The 18,249-nt window shown below is 41.9% G+C and overlaps 1 protein-coding gene across 3 annotated transcripts in view; it reads left to right on the top strand.

The window, feature by feature from the left end:
* The first annotated feature begins 971 nt into the window (after positions 1 to 971).
* vps13c (vacuolar protein sorting 13 homolog C) overlaps positions 972 to 18,249 on the top strand; it is a 62,600-nt gene continuing 45,322 nt past the window's right edge. Inside the window, exons 1-14 of one of the 3 annotated variants that reach the window (XM_061044573.1) lie at positions 972 to 1,177; positions 7,633 to 7,676; positions 7,806 to 7,848; positions 9,034 to 9,129; positions 9,698 to 9,730; positions 11,413 to 11,514; positions 14,982 to 15,091; positions 16,194 to 16,253; positions 16,346 to 16,405; positions 16,805 to 16,885; positions 17,057 to 17,114; positions 17,273 to 17,400; positions 17,553 to 17,659; positions 17,984 to 18,164. In XM_061044573.1, coding sequence (XP_060900556.1) covers positions 1,078 to 1,177; positions 7,633 to 7,676; positions 7,806 to 7,848; positions 9,034 to 9,129; positions 9,698 to 9,730; positions 11,413 to 11,514; positions 14,982 to 15,091; positions 16,194 to 16,253; positions 16,346 to 16,405; positions 16,805 to 16,885; positions 17,057 to 17,114; positions 17,273 to 17,400; positions 17,553 to 17,659; positions 17,984 to 18,164 — 1,203 coding nt within the window. In that variant the 5' untranslated portion in view covers positions 972 to 1,077. The remainder of the gene's footprint in view (positions 1,178 to 7,632; positions 7,677 to 7,805; positions 7,849 to 9,033; positions 9,130 to 9,697; positions 9,731 to 11,412; positions 11,515 to 14,981; positions 15,092 to 16,193; positions 16,254 to 16,345; positions 16,406 to 16,804; positions 16,886 to 17,056; positions 17,115 to 17,272; positions 17,401 to 17,552; positions 17,660 to 17,983; positions 18,165 to 18,249) is intronic. The other 2 variants (XM_061044407.1, XM_061044488.1) reach the window with 2 other exon arrangements.

The raw sequence follows: 18,249 nt of genomic DNA, 5'->3' as shown, positions 1-18,249 counted from the left end.
GGTTTGAAATATAAAACTTCATGGAGAGAGTTCAAACAAATGTTCCCCTATAGGGAGACAGTTGAGTGATCCCTGCATGGATAAATCTAAATTATCAGGGACAATTTCTGTTGCACACACAGTCCTACAGATCACACACACACACATCATGTTCTGCATCATTGCGGAGCTTCTATAAACTCTGAACGTGACCTTGTAGCTCTGGCGCCCTCTAGTGGTCGCATCGACACACTGCTGCACAGCAATGTTTGATAGAAATAAAAAAGACACTACAGCGTCAACTATTGTGATGAAATAAAACATTTAATATAATCTGCTCTGCATTATATTAGAAACCTTTTACCTTTTGATGCACTTAAATTGAATTTTAAAGGGGACATATTTTGGAAAAATCCACTAGTAGACTGTTTTTGAACATATATTTGGGTAACCTGAGTGTCTACTGACCCACAAAATGTGAAATAAACCCATCCAGTCCTTTGTTTGTGGTCTGCATAAGTCTTACAACACAGAGAAAAATGCTCTGTTTTAAATGTGCTCTCCTTGTGATGTCACAGTGGGATTCTGGTAAAAAAAAAAAAATCCCTCCACTCTCCTGGTATAGAAACACAGATTTTTTTTTTTATAAATTCTGTCTAATATTTGTTGTTTCTGGGTTCTGAAACTTCATTTGTTGAAACCTGTGTATAAAGATTTCCTGTTTGAGATTCCTAATAGAGGAAAAAGAGGACATGGACATTCAAGAACAAGTCTGTAACATAATATCTGCACACATAATATCTGTTAATTCTCATATTTATATACGGATCAAAGATAATAAATGCAAATACAGCCCCTCCCTCAATGACTCACCGTCACCTGACTTACAGAATCGATGCTCTCTCTCTCTCTTTCTCACACTTCACTTTCCCCACTGTCATCACACAGACATCACCAATCGATACCCGTCTACTACATGATTCCAGAGAGAGTCGATCGCTCGTGTATACTGTATCACATCAACTGATCGGGGGGACTCAGGTGCAGCAGGCTCTCTCGGAGACCCTCACACAGGGTCCGACCCGGACGCTTTCAATCATGGTCTTCGAGTCTCTGGTCAGCGACCTGCTCAATAGGTTCATCGGAGACTACGTGGAGAATCTGGACAAGTCCCAGCTCAAGATCGGGATCTGGGGAGGTAAGCTCAGCAGCTAGCTGGCTAGCAGCTAACGCGATGACGTACGGAGACGTTCCAAACTCCGTAAAGAAATATACCAGTTTAGAAGAATCTGCGTTTTAAACACATTTAATCACGCAGTTTCAAATGTTTTAAGACGACATCTTTAAGAGTTGGGTCAACCCTACAAGTCGGCTGTAAATACACAACCTAATCGTTGATGCCACGATTCCAGTTTGTCTTTAATTAACGCCTCGTCAGCTGTCAATTCAACATCTCCGTCAAAACATTGCGAGGCGTTAGCGGAAGAGAGCGCCTTTGTTGTGGTCATGAATCTGAGGTTTTGTGAGCCAGAACTGTTGCTGAGGCTTAACATGTTAGCCGAAGTGAAAATCGGCTGATAATACACAAGCCATTGTTGTGTGTTGTTGTTTTATTCTCACGGTTAATTCATGGTAGACTGGCAGGTGTCTGCACCTTTCTGCGCTCTGTCCAGGTGAATAATCTGATCCCAGTTCTGTGTGTGTGTGTGTGTGTGTGTGTGTGTGTGTGTGTGTGTGTGTGCGTGTGTGTGTGTGTGCGTGTGCGTGTGTACTGTCCCACTGCAACTCTGCTGCAAATCTGACTGACTGGCAAATAGGCTTAATTCAGTTAGCTGAAAGTCCAAACATGCTGCTTATCAGCTCAAAACACACAGAGACACACAATAACACATATACACACACACACACACACAAAACACACACACACACACTGTCTGTCCCGTAGAGTTAACACAGTTATCCTCTGTGTGAATGGAGACTTGTTATTTGGCTGGACTTTATTATGAGAGTTCAGAAAGGAAGCACGTGATGGTCCTGAACTGAAAAGAGGGTTAAAACATGAAACGAGGTTAACGAGAAAACATTTTGCTCTCTGTCACACATTCACAGGACTTCTTCTGCTGCGACTGCGCTCTGATGTGTACGTTACTACGACATCAAGTTAACGGCAAAGTCCACCACTCCTCTCGGCCTGCAGTCAGAAGGCAGTAAAAAAAAAAAAAAAGCGGTGTTTCTGATCGTGAACCAGAGAGTCACATGCGTTCCCCTTCCTCTTGTTCCTGCAGCTCTGCTTCCAGCTATTGTTCTTTATAGTCATCTGATAATAACGCTCTGGATTAACTCTGAAAAGCTTTGAAAAAAAAAGAAGCAAGAAAACAGTCGAAATACAGCGATGATTCAGTTTATTATGATAGAAAACAGAGACTAGTAAACATCCTCTTTAAAGGCTGAATATTGTAAGAATATGACTTCAATCACTCCATCTGGTATCAGATTAATTTCATAAACACTTTTGATGCAGCCTTTTAGATAACCACGGTAGTTTAACCTGCACCTGCTGATTCCTCATACCTGCATGTGTCAGTCGCGCATGTCGGTGTCAGATCGTCATACCTGAGAGAGAGAGAGAGAGAGAGAGAGAGGAATCCAAAAAAACAGGTTCAGCCAATCGTGCGACAGCTCCGAGCTGCTGCTGAGGAATAATAACCTGATCGCTGTTATCGCTACGAGGCAGACTAAACATCCGCAGATGATTTCATATCGACTGATCAATTACACTGCTGATTAGGATTTATCCCACATTGTGTTTTGACTATTGTCTTGTTGTTTTTCACTCGTGGCCGTCGACCTGCTGCCTCTAGGAAAACTGAGCAATCACATAATATCAGAATCAGAGTCTGCATCAGTGTTATCTCAAGACACTTTACAAAAAGAGCATAATATGGGATGATATGCAGGAAGGATTTCTCCTTTGTATTCCTCTCGTTCCTGAGGTGGAGGTCGGAGCAGGCCGTGCATGAATGAGGACGGCGGTGGTTGTTGGGACGACACAGTCCGATGCCGGTGTCTCGGGGCGTCAGGGACGTCGGGTGGTAGAAGTGCAAGATCACCTCGCTGAAGGTTGTGGGAGCTCCGTGTTAGATGATGAAAGTAACAAAAACCTTTAGGGATGAAATCAGTGGTTCGCGACCCTTGTTTGGCTCGTGACCTCGGCTCACTTTGACATCACAAAACTCCGGCTTTCATTCCATTCAGATACATGTGAACGGATACTGATTCCTATATTTGAATCATAATTAATAGTGTTATTGTTGTTGTTGGTATTATGTGTAAGGCTACACAAATCAGTCAGAACGCTCATTGAAAGAGCAGAAAATATGAATAAATAAAAATGCATACAAATCATTTTAAAAGAAATGCATTTGAACTGCTTCCTTTTTTAGTTTTTAATCAGATGATGCAACAACATGACAAACAAAACAAGAGACACTGAGACAAAACAGGAGTAAGACTATGAAGACAACAACACAGAAAGTGATACAGACGCACTTGATAAGAGATGAAACAGTTTGGTTCACACTCATTTCATTTCTGTGTGATAGATCCTAGATACAGGTTTATTGTGAAGGATACGGGGGCCACTTCCTGGAAGTCTGAAACTGCCAGATTAACTGCCAGATTATGATCGGCGCTGGAGATGGTTAACAACGTGTCGTTAGGGGAATCCTACAGAAGCTGCTTTGACACAGATAAATGAAAACAGGAAGTTAGAAAAAAAAGTGGTAACACTAGATTTGTGAAAGGTCTCACACATTGGACTGCTCTCTCTCTCTCTCTCTCGTGTGAAACCAAAAACCAGTGTTGATATATTTATTACAAACCACCATCGTATTCTAAAGTTAACCCGTCTGCAAACTCAATTCACAGAGTTCCCCGTGTGTTAGGATTTTTTGTGAAAGGCAGAATTCAGAGAGTTTTAGGAAGGATTGTGGTTTTGTGTTGAGCTGCTCTGGAGTCAAACTGGTTACATCTCCTTTTGGACCCTGACCTACAAAGTCTCTGAAACTTTTTACATGATGAAAAATCAACAAATAACAAACACTGTGCACATAAAACAAAGTGTACATAAACAGATCTACAGTCGCCTTCTATCAACTTCCTGTCAAAGCTGAAACCTTTGCATGGTGGCTCTCATAGGTCGCCGTTATCAGAGACAAATATGCAAAGTGTGGTTAAACAGTTCAACAGCGCCATAAATAAACAAATATTACAGAGTGCACATCGACTCTATCTCACAGTCTAACTGCTTTTTTCATAATTTACATAATACCTGTTTTTGTTCTTGTATTGTTTTTTCATTGCAGATAAGAAGAAAAAAACATTAAAAACACTTTTTAAACTACAAAAAACTAAAAGCAAACTTCAAACACATCGCACTAAAGGACGGCATGATGAATCAGAAAAAAAAAACCTTTATTTATAGCACCCATCTTAAAGTAAATTGTCTACAATGAGGGTGACACTCGAGTCCCGCTGGCTGTGATGTTTTCCGAGCCGTACCTACAGCGTGTTGACTATGGAGTGTGAAGCTACGAGCTAACTAAAGGGCGCTAGCATTAGCATGCTAACACAGCAATGCAGCTCGAGTTGTTATGGTTTCATGCGGGTGCTCAAGGGCGACATCTGCTGGATCAAAAAGTCGCATACTCTTCCTTTGAAGCAAGAACGTGTGACTTTTTGATCCAGTAGATGTCGTCCTTGAGCGCCCGCATGAAACCAAAACAAATTGATGTTTGGTCACACCTCACGTTCACAGGAAGGAGTTATGAATTAGAATGCACCATTAAGAACAAGCAGCGGTCATAATTGTTCTAGGCTGGAGCTGCAGTTGCCTTTGGCCTGCATTGTTGTGTTAGCATGCTAATGTTAGCGCTCTTTAGCTAGCCTGTAGCTTCATATTGCACATAAATTGACACAGAATGAGCGTGATCTAAAAACTCTTACTAACATCCAAATAATCAGTGAGTATGTTCTTCTTCTTCTCTCTAGTTCTTGACTAAAACAGCTTTTATACACAAGGAGAGGAGCCGGGCGTCCCGTCCATGTAAACACAGCTCTGACAACAACACAGCCAGCGGGACTCGAGCTTCTTACTGATTGTAGACAGTCATGACTCAGAGACACATTTACACAGGAGAGACTTGTTCTCTGATATATTTATGTGTAAAATGTTGCACATTCTGCCTGACTTGTCTTAGGTAGAAGTGGAGCAGGACGAAGCTGCTGGTGCTTTTTTTAAATGTCTGACGTAAAATGTGCGGAAAGAAACAAGAAAACCTGTGAAAATATCAAAACGTTCCAGTTTATGACGTTAGAAACACAAACTAAATGTAATATAAAAGATCGAGAAGCTGAACCAGTGGCTTTAAAAGATTTATGTCGAAGAAAAAAAAAAGGACTTGAATGATTAAAAGTCAAGTCAGCGTTGTTGCATATTGATTCAGGGTTCATTGTGACGAGAGTAGTTTGACCTGCACCTGTTGAAATCACCGCAGCCTCCTCATACTCAGACAGTCATAAGTGAGGGAATCCAAACAAACAGGTTCCACTAACTGAGATGTTGAAACTGTGGTTGTAAAAATAACCTGAAGATGGAACAACCCGGTCCTGAGGGATCTATAGAAACACGATTGACCCGCATGAAATACATTGGAAAGGGTCATCATAATAAACATTTAACAATAAATTAGGGAAATAGTATATATTTTTTAACAAGGAAATCCAGGAGTGTCCTCTGGAGGGGGTCTGGGCTCAGCCTTAGGGATGGGGTGAGGAGCGAGCTCAGACTTTCATGGGAAACTCGGATTAGAGCCGCTACTCCTTTGCATCAAAAGGAGCCAGTTGAGGTGGTTCAGCCATCCGATTAGGATGTTAGGATTCCTCTTTTGGGAGATCTTCTGGGATCATCCAACTGGGAGGAGACCCCAGGGTAGATCCAGATCTCACTGGAGGGATTATATATCCCTTCTGGTCTGGGAACGCCTTCGGGATCCCCCAAGAGGAGCTGGAAATTGTTGCTCAGGAGAAGGACCTCTTGGGCAACTTTCTTAGCCTGCTGCCACCGTGACCCAGCCTCGGATAAGGAGAACATAATAAATGGATGGATGGTTGGATCAACCAGGAAAACCTCATGCAGTTTAAATAATCTCATTTACAGGACTGTCCTGGCCAAGACAAGCAGCAGCAGCACATTTAAACACAGAACATAGATCAACAAATCCTGAAGTCACAGAGCAGATAAGTCATATTTAGAGCATCTACAACCCAATGCATCGACCCCAAGGCCTTTAATCTACTTTTAAAAAGATTTGAAGAAGAGACCCGCTCCCCCAGACGCAGATCCTCCTGCAGGAGATTCCAGGCTGCAGCAGCAGCGTATCTGAAACTCCTTGTCTTCATTTCAAGACGCATTCTGATGGTATAAAGTAAAGACTTTGAGGCATTGAGAAGACGCATGCATCACTGTAATGGATCTGACTCGTCCACTCTGTGCTGATGACTTTATGAGCTGTTAAACGTACTCGCTCATTGTTTGTTTAAACTGTGATGCAAATATTAACTGTAGAAGTCACCGAGAACTTTGAGGAAATTCACACATGCTACTCCTGCTAAACTAACATGACATCAGATATCAAGTGAGAAGAGGTCTTTACATCAATGCGATCCTTTGCTCTCTATTCGAGCACTGCCGAGGTCATGTCCCCGAGGATCCAGTAACCCTGTGCCTGCTGGTAAGTGATGCAGCTTACTGTGCTGTCTCCTGAGAGAAGAACAACCCACGCTGCAGGGGGAATGACATCATCATCATCCTTCGGGGTCGCACACAAAGCAAACAGCACAAAAACAACAAGCTCATCTGCTTTCCCCTCACCTGGAGGGCCTCAAGCAACAGGAGATTTCTCTGAGTGTCGAGCTGGATCGGCAGCATTCTCCACTTGTCAGAGAATGAAGTGTGTTTGGGCACACTTGGCCTGGTCTAATTATAGCATACAAGGTATAGAAACATAAATACAGATATAGAGTTATGTGAAAAAACCCTCGAGCATTATTTGCTGTTTGCCTTGCCAGAGGAAGGACATTTCAGGCTGTGTTGCAACCAAGCGGAAACCTCCGGTCTTGAAGAATGAAGCCGATGCAGAAGTGCAAAATCCTGCAGTTCATCGAGTGTCCACTTGCACCAGGAACACCGGAAGTCACATACACACAACAGGCAAAAAAAACAGCTTTTACAGCATAAATTAACATGTTCACAGCCTGGTACAAAAAACTAAATAGGTCTGATAAGGCACACACTGGTGGTGCTGGCGGCTGCTGATTGAGACTCCAGGGCCCCCTGCAGGAACTGATGCAACAGGCAGCTCATAGTTTTCAGTGTGCAGATGTTTGTTTGTTTAGAGTCCCTGAAGAATGAAGCTTAGATGCTGCTGGTATCTTGTGTTACTTAAAAGTTGTTTGGATTCATGCAGACAGAAGGGGTTAAATAAACGCTCTTCCTTCATGTGTGCACAAACTTCAAGCCCCAGTTGGGCCACCCCAGTCCAAAAAGTCTGGCCACGCCCCCTGATGATGTCTTTCTCTTCTGTGTCTCTGCAGGAAATGTCGTGCTTGAGAACCTGAAGGTGAAGGAGAACGCTTTGGTAAGTCTCAGGCTGTGATTCTGATACATGTGCTGTGTGTCTGAAAGCTGAATGTGCATGACGGGGACTGAAACATGCTTTAATAAACTCATTGTGTCAGTTTTTATAACGAGCGTTTGTGTGTTTCAGAGCGAGTTTAATGTTCCGTTCAAAGTGAAGGCCGGACAGATTGGTGAGTTCTTCCTGAAATCACAACAACAAAATCCATTTTAAATGGATAAATAAAACAATGGATAAAACAGCAATAACAGAAATAAAACATAAATCATACACATGCTAGTTAACGATGAGATAAAACCCAAGACAGGAATGACAGAGGGTGAAAAATAATCATGAATTTAGCAACAATAGATAAACAATAGATGACTTCAAACTCGGGCTGTAAGCGTTTAATCGTGACGTGATTAAGGTCCAAAATGAATGCATCAATAATTTTGGCATGCCGTAGTAAAGCCCCCTTAGCGTTTTCCCGCAGCCAGAGTGATGGAAATAATGGATACTGCTGCATCTTTAAATGTCTCATTTCATTTAAAAAAATCTCTCTGAAAACCCTTAATTCTTTCAAAATAAAAGCAGGTCACTACCCAGACAGGAAGTAAAAGCTACCTTATTTCAAGAAAGTAAAAATCCAGATTAAAAACGGATCAAAACGTGTTTGAAATGCAAAATGGGGGAATTTCAAACATGCATATAAAATTTAGATTAATTGTGATTAAAAAAAAAAAAGAAGTTTAGTAGCCCTTCTTAAAGATCAGTCCACAAACACTTAATGTGAGAAATATCAATTACATTTCAAAGATAACTGTTAAGATGTTAATAATAACCATTAAACAAAAGGAAAGACAGTGATGATAAAATCTGAGTAAAAAAGAAGAAAACACACAAAATAGACAAACGAAGAACACCAGGAAACTTTCTGTCTTTACTGCTTGAAATCTCTAAAACTTGTGCAGTGGGGACTTAAAAAAATCAAACAAGCTTAAAGTCATCTCAGGCACATGGGAAGGCACAATCAAAAAAGAAAAAATCCACTTCCTGTGTGAGTGTAACGGTTGCTGACTATTACTGTATTTGAGGCAAACAAAGAGGGATGGCATCCTCGTAGATCTTTATGTTTCCATCTTTTAAAAGGTACGCCTTCCAAGACACTCGAATATCTAAACGATGATATCAATGCTTCAATCTTAGCCAAATATCTCCCTTGAAGAAATAACAACAAATAGATAAATGACCCAAAGTTTAATTCTCTGATTATACAAAAACAATGTCTGTATCTTCAACCCAACTTACCATCTCACCTGATAAACAAACCACACACAGCATCCGTGCACATATCTGTCTGTCTTTGGGTTTTCAGGTAAGCTGACGTTGAAGATTCCCTGGAAGAATCTCTACAATGACGCTGTGGTCGCCACGTTGGAAGGGCTGTACCTGCTGGTTGTTCCTGGAGCCAGTAAGTGATGGTCTCTCTACCTCCATCGTGTCTCAGTTAAACAGAATGTGTCAGAGTTAGGCCCCAGACCAGTATGAGCGATGAGGGCTCACAAACTCAAACCAAAGAAATGTGCAAATTTGAAACGACAGTAGGAAAACCTCCCTAAAGGGGCACCATCTAACAGCACATCACTCCCTGCTAAGCGTTGCTGTGAAAACCAAAGTTTGTCAATAAAAGTCAACAAAGAACAGGGAAGAAGTGTCAGGACACTGGCAGACATGATGGTCATGAACGATGGTTGGACTGCCCCCGAACTGATTTTTGCCGAGGGCCCCACAGACTCTAGAATCTCCACTGCTTTTAAAAGTCCTTATGAGTGTTATAACATGCCAAACATCAAATTAAAATCTGCATATTACCTCTTATAATAGTTCGTTAACACATTCCCTGAATTGTCCCTAGTTTTATAAACCTTCAAATTAACACATTTTCTGATTGGCTGGTTTGGTCTGGAGGCGGAGCTTGTTGAGTGATAAAGTCATACATTCTGAAAGAGGAGTTCTCAGTTGCTGTATATGTGTTCCAGTTGGATCTAAGCTGGATATGTGTCCATTTAACGGTAAGACGTTGAAGACGTTGAGGTTCATGGGTGGAGGTTCAGGTCCAGGTCCGATCTGGTTTTTGTTCCTTATTTCTGTTAGGGCTGCATGATACCAAATTAATAATAAAAAAATCTTTTATGATCCAATGTTAAAGTACTTCTCTCCTTCCCAGTAAAAGCTTTCTTTATCATACACCTGAAGAGGGAGAGCCTTTACTCAGAAGGGATGGGAGCTACGTCTATAAGGCGTTAACAACACATGCTAACAGCACAACTAGGTTTTGGTCCGACTTTTGACATTTTTCACTGTTGGAGAGGAACCCTCTTAGACCACATCATGCAGCCCTGTGTCTGTGTCTACCTCTGATTCTTTTAACCAAGTTTTTATGTCAGAGCTGTGATGGTTTCATGTAGATTTAGCTGCTTTCTAATCTGGGATTTCCTTCCTAAATCTGAACGTCACCAGTTACTACAGTCTGATCCTGTGACTTTTTTTGGAGACCTTGAGGGGATTTTTTGGTGTCTGGTAATCTTTGGACTCAAAATTTGAATTCTGTGAAAAAACACTGTGAGCTAACATGTCAAACTTTAGATGGGTGGTGGCGTACAAACAACAGAGCCGTAAGACATAGTCCTAGATTTGTACTATGTATCATAGTGCAAAATATCAGGGTACTAATGGTGCGTTCCATTTGACCTTGGAAGTCAGAAATTCCGAGTTGGCGGTCTGACGTCATCATGAAGGCCCCCCTGAAGTCTAAATTCCGACTCGGAAACTCAAAGCAACTTCAGTAAACTGTGTTAAAATCCAACATGGCTGCTTTGTGCATCAACAGTGCAGTTTAATCTTTAAAGTATTCATTAGCAGCATAGTCCTCTTTATGTGAAGTTAAATCTATTACACCGGAAGTATCATGCAAGTTCTCTCTGTAGACATGTTGTAATGTCATTTTCGCTTGCAAACGATCAAGTAGTATGTTGTTATCGCCCTGTTGTTAGGCGTCCATGTTGCTTATCCGACTTGCAACTGGAACGCGGTTAACTCGGGTGTGATGTCATTCCCAGCTCAGAGAGTTACAAGTTCCTAGGTAAATGGAACGCACCATTAGTAGCGAGGCATTGGGTACATGGGTACTCAATGCAGAGTACTTTGTATCAGGGTTTAAGGTACAAAGGCACTCAATAGGTAACAGGGTACAAAGTATTTGAGCACTTAGTTTTAGGATAGTATCACGGTATGTGAAAAAGTACCAGGAGTGTTGAATCAAGACCAGACTAACTGAGACCAAGACATACCAGAGACCAGAGTGGTCCGAGTCCAAGACAAGACCAAGACATTTAGGGATCAAGACCAAGACAAGACCAAGACCAAGGCAGGGCAAGACCAAAATGTTTAGGGATTGAGACCAAGTCGAAACCGGGTTGAGACCAAGACCATAAATGTCACTGAGAAATCATCATTTTATGTGCAGTTGGCATGTCACTCACTTAGAGCGTAACACCGGGAAGGTTGCGGCCGAAAGAGGTGTTTTCCTTCTAATCGCATTAATGATGAGGAAAAATAGGCTATCAGTGGTGGTCTTGACTGGTCTTGACTGAGTTTTAGTGGGAAATATTGTGTATAACTTTAGTTAGTAAAACAGGTCAGTAAAAATGTAATCTTTTCATCTGTTTGACTCTGATTTTGAATTATTTCATAGCCATGAAGTATGATGCTGCGAAGGAGGAGCGTTACCAGCTGGAAACGAAGCAGAGAGACCTGCAACGCATCGAGGAGGCGCTACAGATGGCTGCACGCAGAGGTGAGACAGGCTGGCCTCTGAGCACTGACCGACCTTTTAACACCTGAGGACTCACCTGGCGTGTGCTGTGCTGCTGCTCTCTGTTTCCTTTCTGCTCTCAGTGGCTGTTTTTAAACAGCTGATGTGAAGCTTTCTGGTGATTTTAACTTCCTTTTCCTACAGTCACACTAACTCGCAGAGAGCTGAGGTACATCACTGCAGATACTGAACTTCACTGAAGTTAAGATATAGATCAGTGTTGTAGTTTAGTCTAACCAGCAATATGTTTTTAATTCTTTTAATCTAACCAGTGATGACTTAAAGGAAGAATGTGCAACATTTTACACCAAAATATATCAGAAATCAAGTATATAACCTCTAGTAATGTCTCTCTGAGTCATGCCTGATGGATGAACGATGGACAGACTGTTGGATGAAAGACGGACAGACTGATGGATGAATGATGGACAGACTGATGGATGAACGATGGACAGACTGCTGGATGAACGATGGACAGACTGATGGATGAACGATGGACAGACTGTTGGATGAACGATGGACAGACTGATGGATGAACGATGGACAGACTGATGGATGAACGATGGACAGACTGTTGGATGAACGATGGACAGACTGATGGATGAACGATGGACAGACTGATGGACGAACGATGGACAGACTGATGGATGAACGATGGACAGACTGATGGATGAACGATGGACAGACTGTTGGATGAACGATGAACAGACTGATGGGTGAACGATGGACAGACTGATGGATGAACGATGGACAGACTGTTGGATGAACGACAGACTGATGGATGAACGATGGACAGACTGATGGGTGAATGATGGACAGACTGATGGATGAACGATGGACAGACTGATGGATGAATGATGGACAGACTGATGGATGAACGATGAACAGACTGATGGGTGAACGATGGACAGACTGATGGATGAACGATGGACAGACTGATGGATGAACGATGGACAGACTGCGGGATGAACGATGGACAGACTGATGGATGAACGATGGACAGACTGATGGATGAACGATGGACAGACTGATGGATGAACGATGGACAGACTGCGGGATGAACGATGGACAAACTGATGGACGAACGATGGACAGACTGTTGGATGAACGATGGACAGACTGATGGATGAACGATGGACAGACTGATGGATGAACGATGGACAGACTGTTGGATGAACGATGGACAGACTGTTGGATGAACGATGGACAGACTGTTGGATGAACGATGGACAGACTGATGGACGAACGATGGACAGATGCTGGAGGAATTGGATGTATTAACATGTCCCTCTGTACTATTCATGCTGCGTTTGCTGTCAGCGTCTCAAACTGGAGACCTGCTGTTCAGCCTGGAGAGTGTTGTTTACAAGGAGCCTCAGAACGGTAACTAATCCACACTGTTAACACACACACACACGTCAGCATCACACCTGACTGTTGGCCAATGCATACATCATGCGACACAGGACTGTGGGTTAGGGGTGGGAAAAAATATTGGAAACAGATTTCCTTTCCAATATAACATTATGTGATTGTCCTTACAAGTTTTGACAGAATCATTCTTTTGTGATATTATTATGATCAGCGTCGACTATAGTATCTTCTTGTATCGTATCCTATCCCTTCCAATCATATATCATCGTATTGCATCACATCTCATCGTGTCATCGTATCGTCTTGTATCGTATCGTCCATCCCTACAGCTCGTAGATTATGACCCCTTAAAGGATTTGTTGCTCAAGATTCTACCTCACGTTTCATTGGCTGGCTGTTCCTACATCACACAGGACGGAGGGTACTCGATGAAGTCAGTTAAGAAATGCTCAGAGTCACCCACATTAAACAACCTACAGATAGTGCCAGCATGGGCAACTTCTTCTAAACTACTTTACAGGTTTAGACTTAGACAACACTTCCTTTCTTGTGTTCACACATAAAAAGGTTGGTATAAAAAAACTGCTTCCTACATCTCATTTGATTCAACATTAGACAGTTAGACAACTCAAAACATGTCAGTGTTGATCATTAAACCACTGATTTGTTGAGCAGCACATTGAGCATCAACAGTTTGTCTCAGCGCTGTGATTGGCTCTTCACCTGCCTCCTTTAGGACTCCTAAACTCAGTCCGCCTGATGTGTTTGAATCTGCCGCTCTGTGACACCGATCACGCTTATTTAACCTCCAGGAGATGAACAATCTTTCTGCTTCTTGCTTCTTCCTCTGTGTGTTTTCGGGCTTTTCTGTCACTAACAGCTGTCTCTCTCTTTAACGCTGCCAAAGTCCGCAAAGGATTTAAAAAACATAAAAAAGCAAAAAAAGGCTTGAAGAAGCTGAAGCGACACGACAACAAAGCAGGTACGTTTGTATTGTATTTCACTGAGTTTCACCTGCTGGAGTCCAGTTTGTGATGAGGACATCTTAAAAGTGATGATGTCATGTTTTCAGTCAGAATCAAATCAGACCATAATGATCGAACTCGATGCAGATGTTCATCCCCTTGTCGTTCACACAGTCCAGACGTTAACGAGTTTAGTTTCAGTTTGAAATCCTGCAGGATCCGTCAGCAAGTGCATGGACTAGATCCATAAATAGACTAAAATAGGGCTGGGCACATAATCAAGTTTTCATTTAAATTGTTTCTTCCCAAGATCATGAAAACATGACAATCAGGATTAAGTGATTACCGGCACTGCACACCGTGTTTCACTCGTTTTGTCCACAGGTTTTGTCTCGTGTGATAAATGTTTCAAAGTGTTTATTGTTTAAAGTTTGGTCACAAGAGTTCATCACCACTACCTCAAAACATAGTTTATTTATTTGTATTTATTTATTATTACGGTTTTTATCAGGGCCCTACTGATATGGGATTTTTAGGGCTGATACCGATATCGACATTAGGGAGAGAAAAAATCTGATGTTGACATGCAGATATAAGATTATGAAGTTGAATTGTCGTCTGCTGTGAACAAAAGATTAAGTAAACTTCCCAGCAGTCTTCACATAAACTGTTTAAGAGAATGATTTTAGTTTAGGAACATTTTCCTGCAATAAATAAAAGATGTAAAAAAACATGCAACATGGAAATTACAAATACTTTTGACACCTGATATCAAATAATGTCAAACATTCAACCTACTGTCCCATATTTTGTTGTATCATCTCAATCTGTTGCTCCTGTTTCACAGTGTATTTGCATCAAATCAAGACTTTTATTTAGCCTTTAATGTTATGTCGACTTCTGAATTTTCCTACACTACAAATTTACTCTGCTTATTTGGTTGTGAGAGAATATATATATATATTTGTATATATTTAAATGTGATTCTTGGATGCCGTTGGTTTTGACCCTGGCCTGATCTTTTGGCTGTGGATCGGCATGTCAGGTCTGACTGTCCTGGTTCTTGGATCTCTTCTCTGCTCTGTCTTCATAGTTTACTCTTGATTTCAGAGAAACCTCAAGAGGACAAGAAGGACTCATTTTTTGAGAAACTGGCAGCGCAGGTGATCAAAAACCTGCAGGTCAAGATCAGCAACATCCACCTGCGCTACGAGGACGATGTGAGTAATGGTGTCAGGTTCAGGTTCTTTGTTTGTGTGAAGCTCTCGATACCAGAATGTTAAAGGAGCAATCTGTAAGATATCTAGTGACTGAAATGATAAAATGAACTTACTATATGATCAGACATTAAGGAAACATGCTATGTTGAAGTGCTGGCTTCTCTAACAACAATGCAGCAGTCAGTATGTCCTCCTTCTAACTTTAGACTCTGGTCCTGAATGCTCTGGATTTGTTTGGACCAGAGAAGGTAGGCGGTTTTAAGGCACCCCCACACGGCCGTTTTGGACGCCCTCGGTTTGCCAGATGTGAGACCAGTTATCAGGTCAAACCAACAGGTGGAAGTGGACAAGAGAACTGGTTCAGATAGAAGTGATTGTACCCGACCTAAAAAGCCTCTGCATGTTTCTAATAAGCTCCACGAGCAGAAACGTGCTCAAACTAGGATCAATATTGGAGATGGTTTTGAAAAATGGAGAGAGGTTAGAACGCAGAAAGGTTTACAGACCGATGCAGAGCTGGATAAACACTGAAGCTTCAGTGTCCACCACATGGTGACCTGTGTGAGCATCGACTCTAGACAGGAGGGGGGGAGACAGCTCTCTACAATGTTTTTAAAATTTGACTGCAGTATTCATTTTAAACACTAGGTGTCAGAGTTACATATTGCTCCTTTAACCTTTGATATGATACAAGTAAAAATGTAACAATATCGATATCTGTTTCAATACTCCAGCACTGTCTAAATTGCACAAATTGACATTGACAACGAGTCAAACAGTGCCAACGTGGTTGTGAAATTTGGACACAATGTTATCTCTCAGAATCCCGTTGAACCAAGCTGTGAATTTGAATGGATCACTCCTGCTCTCTCTCTTTTGCTCGAGGCAGCTTTTGATTTAATATTTCTGAAAACTGTCGTCTTTGAAAGCTTTGGTACTTTTTGATACTACAGGTCATTAAAGTGACGGAGATTGTATCGTGTGAAAACACCATTTCAGTATGATGTCATTGCACCTGTATCAACATACAAGAAATTACAATTGTCCAGGAGTTAATGTTACCTGAAAATATCCCTGTAATGAGACTTTCTGCTTGTTTCAGGTGTCGGACCCACAGCACCCTCTGTCTGTGGGAGTAACGCTTGCCGAGCTCAGCCTGCTGGTAACACACACACACACTCACACAAAGAAACACAAATAACCACGCTCCTGGCGTTTGACATCGACTAATTTTTATGTTTTTGTTTCTTTCAGACCACGGATGAAAACTGGAAGGCTTGTATCCTGAATGAAGCAGCAAAGATCATCTATAAGGTGAGAGATCGTACTTGCTCTTAAACCCTATAATATGGGTTTATTTGGCTTTTCAGCATGACTTTGACGTCATTGACATGCAGATAGAATCGCTGATACGGGGATTGGAGAAACCTTGATGTGAGCGGTACAGTTAAAATCAGTGAGCGATGTTTTTGAAACCAACGGGAAATAAATGTCATGACTAGAAAGCTCCATAAACGTGACCAGTTAACCAGAAGTTAGATGTCTGGTTTCAAGTGTAACCTGAGTTCTCTGAAAGTTCTCGGTGTTATTGCTCCTGTTTCTGTTCCTTCACAAATAACTGATGGTTCATATAACAGCCAGTCAACACAACAGGGCTTGATGACTTCACTGTTCAGGGTTTTGACTTGATTATCTGTGTTTTTATCATGTCAGCTGGGGCGTCTGGAGAGTCTCTGTGCTTACTGGAACGTAGACAGTCCCATCTTCTACAAAGGATCGTTTGAAGACATCGTGGTAAGACCAACGCTCTGTGTCTTTTTAAACAAAGATAAAGTCGTCCTTTACAACCACACGACAAACAACCCAGCACACATTAGACATTAGTATGAATGAATGTGTGACACTCAGACTGCTTCACTGTCGTCTAAAGTCTCAGAGTTTTACTCTTCCTATCTCGTCCTGCAGGATCAGTTGAAGCTCGGGATCAGCAGTAAGGATCAGGAGCTTCCCCATTATCAGTACAGTAAGTTTTTATAGTTTATATTATAAAGTACTTAGGGCGCACTCACACTAGGCAAAGTTGTCCTGTACCGTGCTTTAAGCATGATTGTCCCCTATCCCTGTTCCTGTTTTATCATATACACATCCTCTTCACTGATTGGCTGTTGTGTTTGTTTCTAGTGTTCAAGCCGATCTTTGCTTCGGCTAAAATGTGCATCAACCCGAACGCTGAGCTGGAGCTGAAAACTCCAAAGGCTAACCTGCACCTTGAGGTTCAGAACATCGCCATAGAGATGACCAAACCACAGGTATGCATATGTGTAGATATCCTTACACCAGGGTGTGTTGAACTCGCCTGGAAGTCCCACCTTCTGATTGTACAATATAATTCTGCTGACGTTTTATCCTGATTACTTTATTCATGTGTTTTGGTATCCTGTGTTGTTGTGGTCCTCTGCAGTACCTGTCCATGGTGGAGGTGCTGGAGTCCGTCGACTGCATGTTCAAGAACGCCCCCTACAGGAAGTTCAGACCTGATGTTTCAGTCCACAACAATACCAGACTCTGGTCAGTTTCACTTAAATCAGATCCCGAGTTACCCCTGTACAGGAGGTTGTGTTGTAGGACTGAAAATCAGTCTTGACCACTTTTTGAAGGTCTCTGTCTTTTCTCGGAATACATAGCATCCTTTCCTTAATGTCTGATGATATAGTAAGCTCACTTTATCTTTTAATTCAGTAAATATCATATTGGAGTTTTAAAATTACATCTTGTCAGAATGATATTTTCCTCTATTTCCTCCTCTATTTGTCCTGAGAGGACAGCTAGAGCTTGACTAACAAAGTGAGACAGTCACATGAAGTCTGTGTTGTTTCTTTCTTTGACTGCCAGGTGGAGGTACGGCTTCAACAGCATCCTGGAGGTCCACATCCGACGCTTCAGTCGCATGTGGTGCTGGTCCAACATCATGGAGCACAGAAAGAACCTGAAGGCCTACAAAACCGCCTACAAGAACAAACTGCTGAGTCAGTCATCAAACAAGCCGAACCCAGACATCGAGCAACAGATTCAGGTGCAAACACGTGCATCGAGATGTAGAACACAACACTGATCAGTAAAAGCCAGAGTCTGTCTAAATAGATGGATTTCTTCAGCAG

This window comes from Labrus mixtus, chromosome 1 (genome assembly GCF_963584025.1).
Source record: "Labrus mixtus chromosome 1, fLabMix1.1, whole genome shotgun sequence".
Lineage (NCBI taxonomy): Eukaryota > Metazoa > Chordata > Actinopteri > Labriformes > Labridae > Labrus > Labrus mixtus.
This window is presented reverse-complemented; position numbering and strand designations above follow the sequence as displayed.